Source organism: Mustela nivalis (genome assembly GCF_964662115.1).
Source record: "Mustela nivalis genome assembly, chromosome: 1".
Lineage (NCBI taxonomy): Eukaryota > Metazoa > Chordata > Mammalia > Carnivora > Mustelidae > Mustela > Mustela nivalis.
The window spans coordinates 131,720,764-131,743,472 of NC_139020.1; the positions used below are offsets into that span (position 1 = coordinate 131,720,764).

Consider the following 22,709-nt stretch of genomic DNA (forward strand, 5'->3'; position numbering starts at 1 on the left):
CTGAATGAATTATAACTGAATCCATGATTCATTTGAAAATCTGTAGATCAGCACTACCTAACAGAACTTTCTCAGATAACAGAAATGTTCTATATCTAACTGTTCAATATGGTAATCATTAACCACATGTGGCTACTAAGCAGATGAAATATGGCTAGTGTAACTGAAGAACTACATATTTTAACTGATTTAATATAAAACTAAATTTAAATAGACTCATGTCACTAATGGTTCCTATACTGAACATCAAAACTCAAAGTGTTTTAAGGATAATAAACCATTCATAGATACATTTGATTTTTCGAGTAACAACTATAAAAAAGTTCAAGAGATAAAATATATGCACTATATATATATCCCATATAGTGTTACTGGATAAAGAAGACAGATACGCTTTAAAAGTTAATACAACTAGCTAACAAAAGTCAAGATGGTTCCATAAGAGATCTAACAGTATATAATTAATTCTAAATGAATGGTGCTAGTAAGATCATATATAGATATAATATTGTTTATCTCGGGGCGCCTGGGTGGCTCAGTTGGTTGGACGACTGCCTTCGGCTCAGGTCATGATCCTGGAGTCCCGGGATTGAGTCCCGCATCGGGCTCCCAGCTCCATGGGGAGTCTGCTTCTCCCTCTGACCTTCTCCTCGCTCATGTTCTCTCTCACTGTCTCTCTCTCAAATAAATAAATAAAATCTTAAAAAAAAAAATAATAATATTGTTTATCTCTATCTATAGTTGCCTTTCCCTGCCTAGGTTTCCCTGTCTCTGCCACCATCCCTTACCCCCTGCTTCCTCTCATCCCTCTCTTCTTATAGACACACAAAAGTTAGGGAAGCAAATCTTTAAGTGATGAAGTGATGCATCTGTAAGTTACCCAAAATAATCAATTCTGGAAAGAATGAGATCCAAGATCTGAATCATGAACCTAATATGACCATACTCTGTATTAGACTGGCTCAAATATCCAGAATATGAAAATTTCAAATGAAGATAAATGGGTCATGTGATAAACTTTAAGCCAATATGGACATTATATACTTTATAATTTGTTTGGATTAGTGTACCTAAGAAAATAATTTCACATGGGCGTCTGAAAAGGTAAGGAAATATCCTCACCCAAAGGTGACCAGAAAATCTCATGCTATTTATAATTTAAAAAAAAACTCACAGTATAAAAAAAATCTCATACTTGAATACCTCATATACCCAGCATAATGAAAGACCAATGTATGCAACATAAGTGATTTTTTTTTTTGTGACACAAAAATGTTGAGAGTATCAAAATATTACTAAGCCTTAAAGAAATTTGTGTCCAGATGTGGTATGCATCTGGAAAATGGATGGCTATTTCTTACATTAAATAACTAGACACTGCTTTGCTTTTGGAGTTTTCCATTCTGTTTTTAGGGGCATTTTTCTCATGACTATCACTATCAGGCTATTGGCTACCAATCTGCATAATGATTACACATTAGCTCTTTAAAATCCTAAATCTACACTCCTCTGTCACTTGTTCAGTCTGTATTTTTTAAAATAAAGACAACAAATTAGACTTTAAGCTGTCACATATTTTAGCCTAATTCAACATCATAAATTATCAGAATCTTTTCTAGTTTAAGAAAAAACATGAAATAAGACTGTTGGAATAAGGACTAGAATGGCTCTCCTGTGCCTAAACATATTTTAATAAGCAAATATTTTGCCTGTTCTAATGTTTTCCTCCTATTTCTAGGTTTCTGGTTATATTCTAGCTGGTTGAAACTATTAGAGATTTGACTTGTAAATAACTGATATGTTACTATATATCCAAATGTCAGCAGCCAATCCCATTCCCCTCAAGGCCTCAGTCCTTGAGTTCGGTCAAGAAAGAATTCAAAGCCAAATCTTTAAGCAAGACTTTACTGGCAGTTAAAGAGAAAGCATCCTCTCAAGGTGGGAGAGGGGGCAGGCACAGAGGTGGCAACTGCATCAGGGGCAGAGTCTTCTTTTGTCTTTCCTTTCTATGTTTGCGTAGGTTATGGGTCATAGCTAGGGTGGTCTCTGACTGAGGCTGCTTCCAATCATCTAAGGGACTCCTCCTCCCAGTGGGGGGGGCGGGTGGTGTGTGCGGTTTGGCCCTATATGGTCCTTGTTGGAACTGTCATGGCCGCCTTCTCCCCACAGGGAGGGAATCAAAACCACAATGCACATTATCATAATGAGGCTATACGTTACTGTTGGCATGTGTAACCCCTCTGTGGTCTTTCCTTAACTGCCTACTGTATCTCAAACAAAAAAAAAAAGAAAAACCCCTTTCTGAATATTGGATATAGGGGGTAGGGGATAAAGTGTTGGTAGAAGACACTAAAATGAAGGAATCAGGGTGTGGAGACCTAATATGAGTCTGCACTGTGTTTCCTATGTAGGCTAGAACACCAGTGGGAGTAGTATTTTTATTACTGATTTTTTTAAAAGAGTTGTTCTGCATCACAGTAGAAGATGAACCATTTTCTCATGACCTCCTTGTCCAAATTAAAATATGTTTCATAAAACTCCTGTCTTAGGCAGAAGTATTTTCCACTGATGAAATTTTATGTTATCTGAAAGTTCATCTACTTCAAGAGAACTAAAATCTAGTCCTGACTTTATAAAAGGCCTTTTGTTATTTTTTTATTCTGTTATCCATATGCTCAATAATTCAGATATTCCCAAATGGATGCCACAAAAATTTTAATTATATGACCACAGATATCCTTATATGAACCAAAGAAATGTTTCCATAAAACTGTCACATGAAATGCTGCTATAAAATTTGAAAATTAGCACAAGAAAACTCTCATTTTTCTACAGAGCTTTTTAAAATATTATGATTAGGAATGACACCTAGAAATATAAAGGCAGGAAAATGGGGATCCTTCTCTAGGGCCCATCAACAGTCCAGGTGACAGTGGGAAAAACAGGGACAGGAGCAGTGTTAAAAAAAAGCACCAGTCAGACCACTCTGGCTTTATTTATCCTACTCCCTCGAACCAATTCGAGATCTCTCAAGTAGAAAAAAAAAAAAAAAAAGTCTCTGTTCAACCTACATAATCAGAATATTAAAAGAGAGAAGCAGGCTCTGGGTTTGGCCAGGTGGTCAGGGGCAACCAAACAAAAGTAGTTACTTAAGAGGTTATAAACTCATTACTGTGCACTGAACAAAATCCACATAACAAGAGTTCTGTGCCTGGTTCAATCACAGTACAGCTCTGCTGCTCAAGGCAACTTTAAGACCTAGAAGCACATTAAAAAACTGGAATGAGAGTTAAGAGATAGTGTTCAACTATCCCGTTTTGCTTCAAATGGGTTCAGAGACTTGGGCTTGTCATCTGAATTACTTTTCTAATCTGAACAAATAGCTTGAAATTCAGTCTTTGAAAATCCTTGAAATATGTCAACCAGCTAAACTACTATAACTATCTCAGAACATTGCATCTATAATCATGAAATGAAAACTATGTCCATATGTTCAGATGATACTAGGACTTCTTTTAAATTTCAAATATTCTCTCATTAGCAGGCTATTTTTTATTCCATAGCTGCTTTATTGATTTTTCCCATATTTCTAAGCACATAATATTCATTCTCAATTATATCATTATCAGCTATTTCATATAATTTTGTGATTTAAAGATTCTCATTTTCAACTCCCAGTTAAATTTTTTGATCATGGATTTAAATATATCAAACACCTCCGATATACTAAAATCTAAAACTTTAATACTATCAAAATACTAGTTCATGCAAAGTAGAAAGTCAACAGAATGAAACAGATGTACGTAAATACTCATACTGTAAGGGCCACTTTAGCTGTCTTTTATAACTAAGGGCATAATGTTGTCACTAACAAATGTAAAGGCAATTGAGTCTAACCATTTTAACAGTGCCCCCCCCCCAAAGAATGTATTGTTAGTAGAAAATGAAGACTATCTTTACTCACATTGTTCACCTCATAGAAAAGTCTTGTCCCTCTAGAATGTCCAGCAGATATACCTTCCTTATAACCACTATTCCCCCAACAACCCCTCAAATTTAACTACGCCATCTAGTATTCCTCTAGTTCTTAGTAAAATGTCCCCATTAGAACACTGGTCATCATCTACATTAGTTGCTTCCATGTCTGTCTCCCCTCCAAGATGATGAGTGGGCAGTGTTTTATTCATCCTTGGGTCTTGGAGGTTTAGCACCCTGGCTTGTCTATAATGGGTGTACAATAAAGATGTGCAGGATGATTGAAGATTTGTTAGCTCTCCTGAACTATATATATAACCAAATATATAACAAAAATTTATATTTTTATATTTATATTTTATGTACATATGACCATATATAAAGATATATATTATATATAAATAATAGTATATATTTATAAACTTATATAAATATATGTATATATTGTATATATATAAAAACAAATGTCACAATAACACTTGTGAAACCTCTGGATTAGAAAAAAACTTGAAAAAATAGGATTACAGGGGCGCCTGGGTGGCTCAGTTGGTTAAGTGACTGCCTTCAGCCCAAGTCATGATCCCAGGGTCCTGGGATTAAGCCCTGCATGGGGTGGGGTGAAGGTGGGGGTTCCTTGCTCAGCAGGGAGCCTGCTGAGGTAATCTGATACGGAAAATAGACAAATACTGAATATCAATCTCTATTAAAATATTCTGTAAAAATTCCACCTTTAAACTGTATCTTTGTCAAATCAAAAATCAGTAATCCAGCCTTATGTAGAGCTAACTATATAACTATAAAGCACACCCATAAGTAAATAAGCAAGGTATTTGTAAAATGTTTAAAAAGATTTATAACTTTCCACTTTTAAACCATTCTTCTTTGTATTATTTTCTCAAATTATAGATCCAGTAACACACTTCAACATTACTGACCAAATATTTAAATTGACATTGTCCATTTCACTACCCTACTTAAAAAGTACAGCATGGGGGCACCTGGGTGGCTCAGTGGGTTGGGGCCTCTGCCTTCGGCTCAGGTCATGGTCCCAGGTTCCTGGGATCGAGCCCCGCATCAGGCTCTCTGCTCCGCAGGGAGCCTGCTTCCTCCCCTCTTTCTGCCTGCCTCTCTGCCTGGTTGTGATTTCTCTCTGTCAAATAAATAATTAAAAAAAAAAAAAAGTACAGCATGCTAATATATACTACAAATAGTGACCCATGGGGCTGACAGGGGTGCATTTCAACTGGGGACACCAGGAAAAAAAAGAAGTGTGTTCAGGGGAAGGAACTCTCAGTGATGACTGACTCAGAGCAGCTTATCCTCATATTTCAAATGTATGCCTGTCTTTTCAATGATAAACATTTACACAGCCTTGGATGATTGGAGCTTGCAGCTGACTACGTAAATAAACAAATAAAAAAAATTTTTTTTCCCCTAGAGCCGGGCTACAGATAATAAAAAGGGCTTGAAGGGGCTTCTGAAGCAAAGGAACTCAAACTAACATGTATGCTCAAGTCAGTTTGGGTTCTGTTAATGTAAGACTATAAATGCAAACAAGCCAGTTAATTAGTTAAATGGAAGGTAACATTTTCAGGGCCTTATTGGATCAATAACTAGTTCAGACAGTTGTATATCACAGAAAAGCATAGACACTGACCAGTTCCATTATCATAAAAAAATAATAAAGTTACTTCAAGAAGATATATTCATCATTCAAGTGTGATTTTTTCCCCCTTCTTTTAAATATGGCTTCATTATGGAGATATGAATTAAGGTATTATTTTGATTTTGGTTTCTGGATAATGCAATGGTTACATACATATTTTGTGCTTTCTGAAATTATCATTGAACTATAAAGGTTGTCATGCTAGGTCAACAAATATGAAAACAAGAAATAAGAAAATTTGATACTGAGATTGTGAGGCTAAATAAGTGTGGGTTTTATAAACATTCTTCCTATATAATCTATAGATAACTGTAGATATTTATAAATTTCATCTTTTATAGATAACTGTAGGTCTAATCCTTAAATACTCATTTACTGCCAGTTTAGGACTGCGGAGGATTTTAAAAATACTTTTTTGAGATAAAGGACAACTTAAATAGATGAAAAGTTGATTAAAACTTACAGGAAATTTCATGAGCACTTGGGTGGCTAAATGGGTTAAGTGCCTGACTTTGGCTCAGGTCATGATCTTGGGGTCCTGGGATCAAGCCCCATGTTGGGCTCCCTGGACAGCAGAAAGCCTGCTTCTCCCTCCCTCTGCTCCTCCCCGCTCTTGTCCCCTCTCTCCCTCTCTCAAATAAATAAACAAAATATTTTTAATAAATTAAAAAAAAAAGCTTAAGGAAATTTCAAAAAAGAGAGAAAGGAAAGATGCAGAAATTAGTTTATCATGTGTTAGATAACTGGGCCAGGTGTTCTACACATTATAGGTATGCTCCGTACAATTCTATGATATAGGAGCTGTTAACATTCCAATTTTACAAATGAGGTAATCAGGAATCAGATTCTTTTCCCTAATGTCACACAGTCAGTAGATGATAGAGCTAAGATATAAACTTTAGTCAGTCTTACTGCAATCTGTATGTTTTTTCCAAATTGTTTTCCTGAATCATTATTTATAAAAACTTACAGAGTTTGTATCATATAGTTACATAGATTCTCAACAAAATATAGGCAACACAAAGTGAGAAAAGCACGGGGCACCTAGGTGGTTCAGTCAGTTAAATGTCTGCCTTCAGCTCAGGTCATGATCTCAGGGTCCTGGGATCAAGCTCCACATTGGGCTCCCTGATCAGCATGAGTCTGCATCTCCCTCTCTAGATGCCCCTGCCTGCCCCCTGCTCCTTCTCTCTCAAATAAATAAATACAAATCTTAAAAAAAAAAAAAAAGGTGAGAAAAACAATGATCTAAGAATCAGGAAAAAAAATCTTTCTCATCTACTTACAAAGCAGTGATAGCCTAGAAAAATAAAATGGCAAGGGCTTAGGAACTTAAAACTACTGGGTGGTAGAGAGTGGGATGGAAATTCAGGTTAGTTTCTATTATCTTTAGTATATGCTGTGAACTGAATGTCCCACTTCGCCCAAATTCATATGTTGAAACCCAACAACCAGTGTGATGGTGTTTGGGGGTGGGCCCTCATGAATGGAACTAGTGCCTCAGAGAGCTCTCTAGCCCTGCTGCTATGTGAGAGCACTATGAAAAGATAGAGAACCAGGAGCAGACTTTTACTGGACACCATATCTGCCAGCACCTTAATCTTGGACTTCCCAGCCTCTAGAAATACAAGAAATAAATTTCTGTGGTTTATAAGCCACCTAGCCTGTGATATCTGCTATAGCAGCCTGAACAGACTAAAAGTGTAATATTCAGCAATTAAATTGATACTGAATCCATATTCTTAAATGTAACAGAGTAACAAACCTTTATCACTCTAAGAGTGTAAACCAGAACCCAGATTCCTAAATATTAAATCCAAAGTATGCTTTTACTCTATAACCTCTACTAATATTTTAAATCACTACTTCATGGTTGTTTCAAGACATATATGACCCACTTACATACAAATGGGACAAAAAAGGTATTATACTAGAAATAAATGTAAATGATAGAAGGATATTTGCCACATTCTCTCAAATTACTGATTACATATAAATAGGACACATAAAAATATTTATAATAAAACTATGAGACTACTTTTTAAAGTTCATTCAATGACTAAACAGTGTTCAAATAAATGTATTTTTATTATTCAGGAATAGAATCTACTTTGGAGTGAAAAAGCCAAACCAGCTATAATTTCTTTAAAAATGTTTTATCAACTTCAAAACAGCCTTTAACTCTATGGGTTACAGAACACACAATATTGATAAAGAGAGGCAAACTCAAAAGCTCAGATCAATATTAAGAAATTATAAATACCACCCAATATACAGCCAAGTGGCTTTTTATTTATTTATTTATTTAATTCTTTTTTAAGGAGAGAAAATAAAAAATATAAAGGGGGAAAAGTTCCCTTTATTTCTGCAACAAATGTTCTTTTGGTGAGTGCTGTGAAGTGTGTAAACCTGGTGATTCACAGACCTGTACCCCTGGGGATAAAAATATATGTTTATAAAAAATAAAAAGTTAAAAAAAAATATGAAATGTGTTATTTCTTAAAAGGAAAAAAACAGGAAGCTAAAAAGAATGGGTAGTTCTTTAACTAACGTGTACTTCACATTTTTTTGAGGTCTTCATAAATGTTTCAAGTCTCAAGTCATCCCACCATCCCAGTTGTAGGATTTACTAATTCAAAAGACATGCATAAGTATTTTGCAATCCTTTCTGCATCCACTACCTTTTTAAAAAATGAAACACCAAGGTTTCTAACTATTAACAAACTTTGTTTATTGGTGATGAGCTATAACGGAACCACCACTGGCTATTACTATTTTGAACTGTGTCTCCTGGAGTCAACATTTCATTTATAAACTATTATTTGAAAATTATCCAACTGTCAAAAGTCACAAGATAATACATTTTTCCTAATGGCAGAGCTTGGGAAAATATACCCAGCAATGGTACCATGTAAAATTAAATTGTAGAAGTAATTAGGGTAGACTACATGATTTACTACCCTGTATCAGAATCTAGAAAATCATAGTTAAGTAAAAAAATTTATTTAAAAATGATCTACAATGACTTATTTTCTATCCTATGACATTTATACAACACACCAAGATGATGTCTGAAAATTAAGCAATATTCTGCGCTTCCCCGAGAATGCCAATAACTTGTCTGGGTCTTCTCTAACTAAACTGACTATTTAAGCAATGTATTTTAACATGGATTTGTTACTACATAAACACTACCTAAATCTCAAATGAGGCAATTCTAAATCTTTATATCCTAAATCAAAAATGAGGCAAAAATGAAGTTATTTTCTATTTTGGGAATCCTAACATTATATGTGAAAAAAGCATTACATGGGTTAAAAAACCATACAGACTTCTATGAACTTTTGTGGAAAGGTATAATTTGACCAATAAAGATATTTAGAAACATAGGGTAAAAAAGGGAAAGTTTAAAAATGTTCACCTTCAATTTATTTCATAGGTCACTGTTATACCATCTAATAAGATAATTAAAAACATGCAAGCAGCTGGTACTACAGCTAAACAGATTAATGTAATAGTCTGTAGTCATATGTGCTGGCAAGGGGCTCGCCTCTTTGGAGAGGAGAAGGTCAGCTGCCCTTGGGAAAGGAGGAGGGTGGTGGGGAAAGAATATTCCTTCTACCATGCGGCCTTGTGCTACAGTTACTAACTTAATCATCTACTGCAAACTGCTAATCGGCAAACCACTATTCTTCTTTCATACCCAGCAAGGGTCTCTCAGTTTTAATATTTCAGTAAGAAATACAGAAGGCTCATATAAACTGACAGAGAACACTGGTCTTTAAAAATCATAAGATCTACTGCATAAACCAATACTAACTTCTCAAGTCTTCTAAATTTTCCATTTTAACACATCATCTGCAAATTAGTTGGGAGATATAAAACTGAATTTTAACAAGAAGTTCTAAAACAAGATCTAATCTATTATCTAGGCACCATATAATATTCATACTGGTGCCTTAGTTGTTAAATTCAGCTGCACTCCATTGGAATCAATGAAGCAAAACCACAAAAGACACAAATCCAGGTAAAACCTCTTGGCCTATGAAAAACAAATCTATGAACATTAAGCATATAGTACTATCGTGTTAGGATCTGATCACTTATGTATTTCAGAATTTGTCAAAATTCCAAAAATCCACGTCTAAACTTATACAAAGAATAAACATCTTCCTTATATCATTGTTATGTGTACAAATTTGCTTTTGTAGCAAATTTTGAAGGCAACTGGAATACTGTATCAGATTGAGAGTTTCAAGCCTCAGGTTAAGCTGTTCTTAGCTTCTTTCCTCCAAACAGACAAAAGATATTGTCCTGTAAGTCACACATTCTTTTTTCCCTTCCTTTCAGTGTCTCTGTATCAGGGCACTGCAAAAAATTCTCAATACCAGGAGGTTACCAATGATGACGATGATGATGATGCCACAGACAAGAAGATAAACGCAGCTACTATTTACTCAGCATTTACCACATGATACTATCCCATCAACTCCTCCTTCTTACCCCCACTCTAATGGTGAGGAAACTGAGGCTAAGACTTGTCCAAGTCTCCCAAGTATTTGGAGTTAGGATCTGAACCATCTCACCATATATTTAGGCATTATTAACAAATGAAAAACAAAACAACAACAATCAGTGACTCTGCCCTCTTGAAAGTGACAATCCAAGAAGACCACAATAAGACAAACACATAATGGGAAGAAGAGTACAGACTTGGGTGACCAATTCAAGACTGAATTCAATAGTTAATAATAAAACCTCCACATACACTATAAAAGGGTACATGTATTGGAGGGTTAAATGAAGGCTAAAGCAACAAAGTTGCCAATTTAGATGAAAGACCTAATTCCAGAAAGAATTAATAAACGCAATGGGTTTGGAATTGGATTTTCAAAAGGCTTTATCTCCTACATTTGGTCAGTCTTTACAAGAGTTGTGAGGAGGAAGCAGGTTAGACATTAGAATGTCTGTCTTACAAGATGACAAACTAAGGCTAATCATTGTCCTGGATAGAAGTATACAGAACTTGAATATGATGGTAGTAGGCTGGCAGCCAGAACTATCTGACTGTGAAGAAAGGTCAGGATTTCTGAAACAGTTGTAATAAGACAAAGGTAGAACTCGTAGGCTAAAGGAGCTTTGAGGGTTAACAGTCACATTTTTCTAATAATTTATGTAACATTTAAAATAGCAATGATAGCAACAGAAAAATAATTTTCATTTTCAGAAAGGAATTTTACTGACAATTCTGTTGCATTTTAGAGTGATCACGCAACAATTCCTAGGTTTTATCGGTTAACCTTAATATGAAAATATACCCCAGAGCTATGCTTCTATGAATTCTGCATTTAACCCAAGTGTCAAATTCACAAGTAAGCTCATTATATTGTAAAAGCTATTGCCTGCTGAGTAGAAAAATATTCATTTCACACCTTAAATACTATAATACTATTTAATAACAGCACTGGCCTGCCAACTATGAAAAGCTCGTTTTTATATATTGTACTACCTGAGCTTTTTATCTTGCCTTTTTAATTACAACAATAAATTAATATCCTAACATTACAACACTGACAGGCATTGATTAAAATTATATTAGTTAACAACATTAGTATTTATTGTGCAAAGTTGCATTAGGAGTTCATTTTCAAAGTATAATTATCATTCAATAATACTAAAACATTTTAATCTTCAAACTATTCAAGAATAAAATAAACTACAAGATAATACTGTGCCTTCACATTAACACATTTCTCTTAACTTTATATTATGTCCATTATTTACTATAATTAGCTAAACTACAAATGTAACAATAAAATTTAACTCACCAACAAACTATATACAGATATGGATTTTCCTTCCTTTGAAATACATTCCTATTTTCCTTTTGTCTTAGCTATTTTTATTGTATTTATATCTAGCAATGATGCTAACAACATAGATTTCACATATATTATCATATTAACATTCTTCACTTACATGCCAAATCATGAATGTTTAACTATCTTTTATATTCACTTCAGCACTAAAAGAAGGATTTGAAGAATTCCAACATTTATAAGGTAGGATGAGTACACTGAAAATATAATGACAACATATGAGCTTTACTGCTGTGATAATACCCTTCTAGAAAACCATGGGAACATAAGCCTTTTGTAGTATCTGTGACACTTGAACGACTGATTATTTATACAGACCCCAACTGATATAAAATAAAGATGTCAAGTGTTTCAATTACCATCTCATTTCTGGAATTCATGAACAAATTGTAAAAAAACTTTCTAATTCACCACATTCTTATTAAGTGCTTCCTTCCTGTGCACAAGGCCCAATTCTAGATATTAAAAGCTTGCCTAGATTATGAAAAGATAAATGACACAGTTCCAATTAGGGACATACAATATGTTTTCAAATAAAAATATAAAGAATCCAATCATAAACTCCGTATTTATTACATAAAAGAAGGAGTTACAGCTTAACATTCAAGTGAGTTTCCAAGTGTACAGAGGTTCTTGTGTGTACTGTATTGTCACTGCAAAAGAGTCGGAACTAATTAACCATCAGGACAGTGTACTTGAAGTATTTCTTTAAGAATCTGCACTGCTATCTACAATGCCTAAATGTATTATTATTGAATCTGAACATTTTTTCCTTAGAACAACCTAGTTTTTATATTATATTGGTTAAGTATATGAATATTCAAATATTACTGGAAATAATATAATCTTTCTTCTTCCTAGGTTTCCCTGTTATGAAGGCACAAAATCCATAAACATTTACTCAAGGAAATTAAGTAATAAGGAGAATATAACCAAAATACCAGAGAAGACACATGTTTTATTAACCAGCACATCCTTAAAAAAAAAAAAAAATCACTAACTGAGATGTAACTGCCCCATTTGTTGAAGAACCAAATGGGATATAAACAAACAGCACTTGATGTAATCACGGGTTACATTTCATATTCTCTTAAACACTCATAAGGAATATATTCTGTTTTAACAGGAAACTTAAACAAATGGAAGCCTTTAGTAAGGTAACAGATATACTGCAAAAACAAAATAAAAAACGGATTATAATGGAGCTTAATACTACATGTGCATTCATACCAATTATATACTAACAACTGATGTCTACAGTAAGGCCATTTACTTTAGAACCTAAAAGGTTACATTGTTCATTACAGCCTGTAAAACAATCACATATCACAATATTCTTTACATTTGACTTATTTTTAGAGCACAGGTAACATTTCCTTACTACTCTAAGATTGGAATCCTGTAACATCTTGTATATTGTCTTATAATAATATGTATCTATGTATTCATCACCTACCTATAGGAATTAAAAGTCCCATCAGAATCTAAAGTAGAACTTCTTCTTCCATTTTTATTTGAATCTCCTGGAAAAAAAAATTTAAAAACACTGAAATAATGAAGATTATGAAACTGAATATTTTAGTTGAAAAGCTGCTGAGTGACAGCTCTATGCAGTATATTGGGTCCAAAAGCATTATCCCTTTACCCCTAACCCCCAAATATCTCTTGTAATCAGAGGTCCTTATGCAAAAAATTCTAGTTAAGTCAAATAGTAATTAATTATGGTCCTGGTTAAGTCAAAGAGTAATTAAAGAGCATTTCGATGCTAAAATATAAATACCACCATTCCTAAATTGGACAGAAATACTATCAAAATAATTGCTAACAGAACAAATGAAGCACAGTACATTTTTTAATGAATCATAATCAACACCAAAATTTGTCAACCATTTAATCATGCATTAGTCTTTATAAACAAAGGGCAACTCTTTGTTAGTGACCACGTCACCTGTCCTGACCATTGGTACAGCCAAAAGAGAGCAACAGACAGGGAACCTAGGATATCCCCAGCTCTCCATGGCCGATGAATTTGGTGAGCAGAGGTAAAAGAGAAAGCAGGCTTTCGAGGTGGTGAATGCATTCCAACAAACTTTTCATACACCTTAATATTGTCCCTAAAGCTTTAACTGTGGGCAAGAGTTCAGCAACTTTAAAAATGGAAAAACAACATTGAAAGTTATTTCAGCATCATATGGTAATATCAAACATTTAGAGAAAAAAAAAATCCCACTCAAGAAACTGTTATATTCATAGTATCAAACTTAGAACAAATTCATACCTATTAGTTAAAAGATTATAGAATAAAAATAAATGTGCTAAAGAAGTTTAAAATATGCTTACCAATGCCACAGTATAAAATATATATGCTTATTGATAGAAATTTAATTTTAGTAGTTTACATTTTAAAATATATACTTCAAAGTACAGTTTTTATGAAACCATAGTATACTACTATTAAATAGACCATTTATTCTTAGAAATGAATTAAAAAGACTAGATTCTGATTACATTTTATACTTCTAATTCTTGTAATGTAACTATTAAACATCAGGTTATATTCATTTTTATGATATTTAAAGCTTAATAATTTAATGATTTATCCATTTTAATTTATACTTTTAATCCACTTTGAACAATCTAAGGTGCCACTGGAGATCATCACAGTGGTCCTGGTTAAGTCAAATAGTAATTACAGAGCTTTCACTTTAAAGATGAGATTATTTTTAATTATTGAGTACAGTACTTAAGGTACCATACTTATATAATTATGGTACTCATTAAATGGTTATTGAAAGCTGAAATGTAATTTTAATGACAGCTACCTATTTTTCTTTGCACATTTTATAGTTGACAGATTAGTCAAGAATGTTGGTTCTTTTCAAAATCTTTACAGCTGTGCCAAAGTGTTTAGGAGGACAAGAACTGGTCTGAGTCCACTTACTTTTCTTTTTAATTTTTTTATTTCTGTGTTCTAAAATGCATTGTTTATGCACCACACCCAGCATTCCATGCTATTCTTTTTTCAAAATGTACTTTAGGTTTTTTTTTTTTTTTCATTAAACAAAAATCCTAAAATGGATTACAGCATTCAAAACTATTGCCAAATTTTATAGAAGAAAATTATCCAAAACCACTTAAATGTTTAAGATCAATTTAGCTGGGCATATTTTATTAGTTCTTTGAAAACATGGATACTATAAGATCGCTCATAGAAAATACTTGATTTTCTTAAAAAATTAAATGGTATTATAATAAATAAACTAAAAGGATTTAAAGAAAATTACTCTGTTTCTTACTAAATGAAAATTTCTTACAACACATGTTATTTAACAGCTTGCAGACATTTCCTGTGAAACATTCTATAATCAGCATAAAATAAGTAACTATATCATACATTTAAAATATGAGCCTTCTTTCTCTTTAAAACTAAAGATTGTAATTACTTAAATACAGAAGATCTCACCAATAGAATATTTCTTCCCTTCTGCTGATATTTACTAGATCAAATATAAAATCCTTCAAATAATTAAGAGACTTTCAGCTTCTTAAACTAGGTTTTGCCATCATAATATATTACAAAGGTTTTCTTCATTTTATACATGTTTCAAAATGAGCATATCACATTAAATATAACCTTCGAAGGATGGGAATATGGAAAAAAAGCATTTTTTCTTTTTCAAAAACATACTAAATAAGGAGTACAATTATTTTTCTGAATAGTATTAGAGAAAAGATTTCAGAGTTTGCTATTGGGGAAAAGGCAGTGAAGTTTTGAAGCGGGAAAAACTGCTTTGTTTCTTCAAACCTCTAGTTGAAATTAATTATAGCAAATGTTTATGAAAACATCTGTTCCTAACAGTTATAAATTCTTAATTTTAGTATGGACGATTCCAGATTCTTATTTTGGCAGGAAACTGTCTGACAATTGAAAGATTTACAAAAGAACAGACACAATTTGTAATTCTGGAAAACTGTATATACAGTGTGTATATCCTGCAGAGATTTTCATTTGTGTGAAACATGTGGAGGGGCTTGAAACTGGTAACTAGGAGAAATCAAAGACAGAGAGGTTCCTCTTTGACTTAAGGTATTATACAATAAAAACATATTTGTAATAGAAGGAAACATAAACCAAGAATTATAGATAAATGCTACTTTACTATGAACCTAATTTGGAGCAAGTATAATAAACCAAGTGTTAATTTTGTCAGGGATTTTAGTAAGTCTAATGCCAATACAATCATGGAAAGATACATGTAGTGTTCCCCAAAAATAACAACAGAGGGTGCAAGAGAGTTTAATATGATGTTTTTAGTTTCTGTTCTGATTCTTGTACTAAGTTGCCATAACTGTAAAAAGGATGTAACGGTTGCTTTCAGATCTCTTTCCCTTCTTCTCTTTCGCTCTCTCTCTCTCTCTCTCTCTCTCTCATATACACACATACAAATACACACGCAAGCATAGGTACGTTATTACAATAATCTTGCACAAAGACCTTTAAATGATCAGACAGCACAAATACTTAAAAAGTGCTTTAAGATAACAGATCACCTTTCGGTTGCTTGAAAAGTAACTTAATTTTTAAAATGCAATTGTGATTTTAAAAGTATTTAAGTATTTAATGTAAATTAACCAATAAGATAATCTAGATATACTTACTGAGGAAACTCTAATAAATAGATAAATCACATACACATTATGTATGTTGTGTATGTATATTGTGCAACATATATTCACAGGGATAGTACATCAATTATTTGTGACAATTACAATGTGAAATTTACATAACAGACAAATTTCTCATTGGTAAATAACTGTAAAATGAATTCCTAGCACTCACAATTAAAATAAGTTGACTGATTTGAAAGAAATACCTCTGTAGCTGAAGTATTTTAAATGAGGATAGACAGAGCATATATTTTCCATTAGTAATTTCTAACATATATATATATCTAACTTATTAAGCAAATAATGTATATAATGGTGACTTAGATCTCAAAACAAGATAAATTCCAAATTCTTTTTTAACTTTTACTGCAGTCGTGTTTGGCCAAGGGCATTTATAATATCTATGCACTGTCGAAAATCATGCTAAATGAAGATTTACAAAAGACTTTGATAGTGCTTTTTATGTACAAACATCTCTTTCATTAAGGTAGAACCAGATATTTTAAACTACTTTATTTTTTCTTTAAGATTTTATTTATTTATTTGACAGAAAGAGATCAAAAGCAGGCAGAGAAGCAGGCAGAAAGAGGAGGAAGCAGGCTCCCTGCAGAGCACACAGCCCAATGCAGGGCTAGATCCCAGGACCCTGGGACCTTGTGATTATGGACATTGGGGAGGGGATGTGCTTTGGTGAGTACCTGAGCCAAAGGCAGAGGCTTTAACTCACTGAGCCACCCAGGTGCCCCTAAACCACTTTAGATTTAAAACTACTAGAGTAATGCTATAAACAAACACATCTACCCAACTGGGCCCTCAGTTTACATCTCAACAATATTAAGTTTTAGAAGATCACATCATACTAGGTATGAATTCTAAAAAGTATTACATAATTTAAAATATAGGGCTTATCTCTATAAATTGTTACAGAAATGCCATCAAGTGTATGCAATGAATATTTAATAGTAAGAGTGGAAAAAAGATTTGCTTTAAACTGAGTTAAAAACAAACCTATGGACAGCTACAGTTAATTGTGATAGGTTAATATGCCATAAATAGTGTAGAGACCTGAAACCTTTTAAATGAACATTACTACTGAAATCTTTTTTATTAGATTTAAATCCCGAAGAAAATGCTTTAAAAAATAAATTAATTAAGTATATTCAAGTGCTGACATAGTAAGGCAAAGTATAATGACTCAGCATTGTCTATGAAGGCAGTAGACACTAAGGACATTATCTCAACAGAGAGACAACAGTCTCTCTACATTAATTTATGTATGCTAAATATCCCCAGTGCTCAAGTAAACACAAAAATGTGTCTAATAATATTCCATATTCTCTATTATTATTATCTACATTCGAATGATTTAATGGCCACATTTAATTCTTGACATAATATTTAGAAGTTACTACTTGGGGTGCCTGGGTGGCTCAGTGAGTTAAGCCTCTGCCTTCAGCCCAGGTCGTGATCTCAGGGTCCTGGGATCGAGCCCCACATCAGGCTCTCTGCTCAGCAGGGAGCCTGCTTCCCCTCTTTCTCTGTCTGCCTCTCTGCCTACTTGTGATCTCTCTATCAAATGAATGAGTAAAATCTTTGAGAAAAAAAAAGTTACTACTTTATTTTTTATCTCCAAAAATGTTTAGTAGCATGATCAAAAACATGTTTTGAATAATGACAAAATTTCTAAACATGAAAGAGTGTCAGTGGCTCTACCTTATAACCAAATATTTGCAAGTGAATGGACAGCTTTATTGCCAGTCTTCCTTTCATCAAAAACAATACATATTTATTGGTTCCATGTGAAGCTGTGACCATTGCTTTGACTGGGAATGAATCCTTACGGCAATTAAGTATAAAAAATATCTTCCATAATTAGAATGTGACTTGTATTACTGAGTAAAGAGTTGATAAAAACCCTCAAAAAGTTGGGGTTTTGTTTTGTAAAAATATTCCTTTTATACACTACAAAGAAATAATTAGTAGTTTGGCTATTTAAATCACTACATGATATAGCAATGTTAGTTCCCAAAGGTCCCCTCTTCACATAATCACAAACACAGACCCTCTTCTGGAGTGTACATTTTTGGGGTAGGCTCTGAGGACTTGAGCCTCCAAGTATTTACACTGGTTTAAAAACAGTAGTAGTAGTCATTACACATGTCGTCTTCACACAGGTATGGCAGTCTGGTGAAAGCTCTGGTAACAAAACCAGCTTTTCTGAAAACTTCAAGCAAGCTACTGACTTGTTTATCCCAATTCTATCTCTTGGTTTCTAAAATTTCTGAAGGTTCCTCCCACTTGCCACCTATGTTTTCCACATAGGGATGAAAGGGTAAAACCCGAACAAGGATGACCCTGTCTGTCATTGCCTCCAAGACATTTCTGGTATCTTTCAACACAGTCAGGGGCTGGTCCAGCACATTTAAGCAACTTATATCATAGTGGAACCCTGTATTCTGCTATTCATTTATACCAAGAACTCTGAATTTCTTTTTCTGAAGCTGCCATATCATAGTTTCAGAGAACTCAGTAGCATATATTTCTTCAAAATGAGGGTTCATGATTTTTCTGACTTCATCTCCAGCACCTAAATCGATAGGCTTTCCAATCTAGATTAATAATGTAGTCTCTGAAACTGACTGGTGAAAATGCAAACACTGAGCCTCCTCCTAGCAACCCAGCGATAGATATTCTAGACATAAACAGCCTAAAAACAGATGACCCTAGAGTGACATAACTGGACAAATAGTCTGATTTCTCAATGCTGTTAAGGACATCTGTATTCCCTGATTAAGATAACTCTAAACAAAGAGAGCCTGGAGTGATTCACATTTCTCTCTGTTGCACACTTACTACTTACTGGTGGTTCTCCTTCCTACTGGCCACAGCCCTGCCAGCCTGTCAGGACCACTTCTCATGTTCACATACATGGAGTGGAGAGGCTGCCTCCACAGGATCCACATCCTCCACTCAAAGCAAACAGATGCCAGGCTCAGGCCCAGCCTGCCCACAGTTTTACCAAGGGCCATGTCCACTTACTTGGCTCATCACCAGTGTTGGAATGAGGAGGAAGAGGTACCACTGCTCAGGAGCTACTACATTCAACTTGTCCATCCAGCCCCTTCAGGGCCAAGACAGGGGGTCAAAATTATTATTTTAAATAATATAGTCAGATGTAAAAAACAAATATATAGAAACTTCTAAATAAATAATATTTCAAATGGATAATTTTAAGAAGGTAGTATTTTTGTTATTCCTATTAAATCATTAATAGAATAATTTTCAAGAAGAAAGAAGAGTGACATCAGTGGAGTGGCAGACTATACAACTCCAAACTCATCCTCCCAAAGAAACACTGAAAACAAGCAATAACTGTCAAAACCAACTTTGCAGGGATTCTGGAAGACAATCCAAGATTTACAAAAACAAATGAACAATGAATGAAGAAAGAGACTTCTTGAAGGCTTTGTGGTATTGTTACTTGCCATTACCCTACTTCTACCTTGGTACACTGCAGTACTTTTTTTTTTTTTTTTAATTTATTTATTTGACAGAGGGAGATCATAAGTAGGCAGAGAGGAAGGCAGAGAGAGAGGAAGGAAAGCAGGCTCCCTCCTGAGCAGAGAGCCCGATGTGGGGCTCGATCCCAAGACCCTGGGATCATGACCTGAGCCAAAGGCAGAGGCTTTCACCCACTGAGCCACGCAGGTGCCCTGGAACACAGCAGTCTTGAAGAGGGATGCAGTTTCCAGTGTGGTAGACCAGTACTTGGTTCTGGAGGGAGCAAAGCAGACCACATTTGCAAAATATTATGTGACTCTATTCTAACTTACTTAGGAGCTACCTGAAGGACTAACAGAGAACATTCATCTCTTTTTTGTCTAATTCAAAAAGAGTGGTAGGCATTGCTCTTGAACACACTGCAAACTAAATTAACAGGCAGACACATAGGGCTAAGGTTACAACTAATATATTAAAAAGGCCACCTAATGCCTGGGAGCAAGAGTTGGTGAGAGTTTCCTTGGGAAATTAAGACTTTCAAAAGCACCCATGTATATCGGAAAACGTACATGCCCAGTGCAAGCAGAAGATCAAAACCTTCCACCCGAAGCTGATCACTAAGATGAATGCAAGCATGGCTAAATGATGAAGGACTGCTGTGGCACAGAACCAATCTGTAAAGAGAAGAAGTTTTAGGTTTTTTGTTTGGTTCTTGTTCTCTTTTATTTAGCTCCTGGCTTTCGAAGAAATACCTGTTAAAACCCTAGCTGAACATAACCTAAGAAATAAAGAGTTCAGTATCTTCATATGTCAAAGAATAAATCTTGGCAGAAATTAAAAAAACAAAAAGACTGGGAAATAAGAGGCTAAAATGTTTAACAATACAGAAAAATTGGCCAGTATTAGGGGCAACTAAATTTCAAGAGTTACCAAATTCTAGTATTCAAATGATCAGTTGTCAACAATAAAAAAGAAAATCACAAAGCACATAATAAAAAACAGGAAACAAGGCTCATTAAAAAATAAATAAATTGATAAAAACTACCCTTGAGAAATCTAGAAATTGGGTTTATCTACAAAGATTTTAACATAACTATCTTAAGGAAGTTTAAAAAGCAAGAAGAAAACATGGAAAAAGAAAGGAAATTTTATAAATAAATGGACAAACAAAATGGGATTACCAATAAAGAGGTGAAAATTATAAAAGGAACAATTTGGGGGACTGAAAAATTCACTAAAGTGGTTCAACAACAGGTGTGAGCTGGCAGAAGAAAGAGATAGCAAATAAAGATAGGACAATTAAAATTATGGAGTCCAAGAAGCAAAAGGAAAAACAATGAAGAAAAGTGATCAAAACCTAAAGGACCTGACAAAAAGCAAGCAAATAAACATGCATTGTGAGAGCCTGAGAAGTGAAAGAGAAAGAGGCAGGAAGTGTATTTGAAGAAATAATGGTCAAAAACTTCCCAAATTTGATGAAAGACATAAATCTACAAACCAATAAGCTCAAAGAACTCTTGATATAATTAACACAAAAACTCACATAAAGATACACAATAAGCAAACTGTTGAACGACAAGGAAAAAATCTTGAAAGAAGCAACAGAAAATATGGTTCATCTCAGATTTCTCACTATGATTAATAGATAATGTCTTCTCACAAAACATACAGGCCAAATGACAGTGGGATGAAATATATTTAAAATACTTAAAGAAAAAGATGGTCAACCAAATATTTTGTATCTGGCCAAACAGATAGTGGGGTGTCTGGGTGGCTCAACGGGTTAAGCGTCCAACACTTGATCTCAGATCAGATGTCAATCTCAGGGTCATGAGTTTGAGCCCTGTATTGGATTCTATGCTGAGCATGGAAAAATTAAAAGTAAAAAATAAAAATAAAGAAAAGAAAAGAAGGAAAGAAAGAAAAAGAAGGGAGCAAGAGGAGGAGGAAGAGAGTTAAGACATTCTCAGAAACACAAAAGCAGAGTGTCTGATACTACTAAATATACTTTAAAAGAAAAGCTAATGGCAATCCTTCAGACTGAAAGGAAATCAGACAATAACAAAGCTGTGGGAAGAAAATGATCTCTGATAAACATAAATACTTTAGTATATACAAAGCCAGTATTACTGTATTTAAGGTTTGTACTGCCAAACTTTATTTCCTACAAGATCTGAAACACAAATGCATAAAAAATAATTATAAATCTATGCTACAGAGCAACAATGTATAAAAATGTAACTTGTAACACAATATAAAAAGAGAAGAAGAACACTTCCAGGGAAGATGTTGGAGTAGGAGGACCTCAAGCTCACTCGTCACAAGGATAAAACTAAACAGCAGTCACATCAGTGACTGGTAAAACAAACTCCACAACTAGTTGTAGAGAACAGGCCACATCAAAGAGAGTAGAAGGGGCAGAGACATTGTGAGGAGTTAAACCCCAAATCTCTGGCCACCAAAGGTCGGGAGCCATGGGCACAATAAGGGGGGAGAAACAGAATACCATACTGGAGAGCCTGCAAGAGAAAGACAAATCCTCTAACATTTGCTTTGAAAACCAGAGGGGCCAAATTTCATTACTTCTTATAACCAGTAAGATATAAAGCATTAAACTTTTAAAATCAGCAGGCTCAGTTCTGGGAGAGCCAGGAGAGGGACAGGAAACTGAGTTCTTGCCCTTAAAGAGAGAACACAAGAAACAGCCAGCAAAAATACAGCATAGAATGAGCATTTTGAAAAATACCTATGGCATATCAGAGGGAAAGTTATTCAGAGTTCACTGAGAGACTTCTTCAGAAGCAAAGAAACAGGCAGTACCATTTCTCTAATTCACTAACCAGAATATACACAGGGCCACCTGCAGAAACCAGTGCATTGCCTGCATTCATTACCTAACTGCATACACCATGCTCTGCCCCCTTCAGCTGAGCCTGCCTCAGTCCTGGTGCTTCAGGTCCCCTCCTCCAGAAGACCTGCAAAAATCTTGCCAACATTGTATCTCCCAACTGCACACTTTG

The 22,709-nt window shown here is 34.4% G+C and overlaps 1 protein-coding gene and 1 pseudogene across 16 annotated transcripts in view; both read right to left on the bottom strand.

The window, feature by feature from the left end:
* The window catches only part of TBC1D5 (TBC1 domain family member 5), a 546,098-nt gene that overhangs the window by 247,365 nt on the left and 276,024 nt on the right, over positions 1 to 22,709 (bottom strand). For all 15 annotated transcript variants that reach the window (XM_082684967.1, XM_082684972.1, XM_082684966.1 and 12 more), the window contains one exon: positions 12,977 to 13,043. In XM_082684967.1, the coding sequence (XP_082541093.1) occupies positions 12,977 to 13,043 (67 nt within the window). The remainder of the gene's footprint in view (positions 1 to 12,976; positions 13,044 to 22,709) is intronic.
* Positions 18,318 to 18,888, bottom strand: LOC309842324 (protein-L-histidine N-pros-methyltransferase pseudogene; annotated as a pseudogene). Its single transcript has one exon. The product of its transcript is annotated as a protein-L-histidine N-pros-methyltransferase pseudogene (transcript).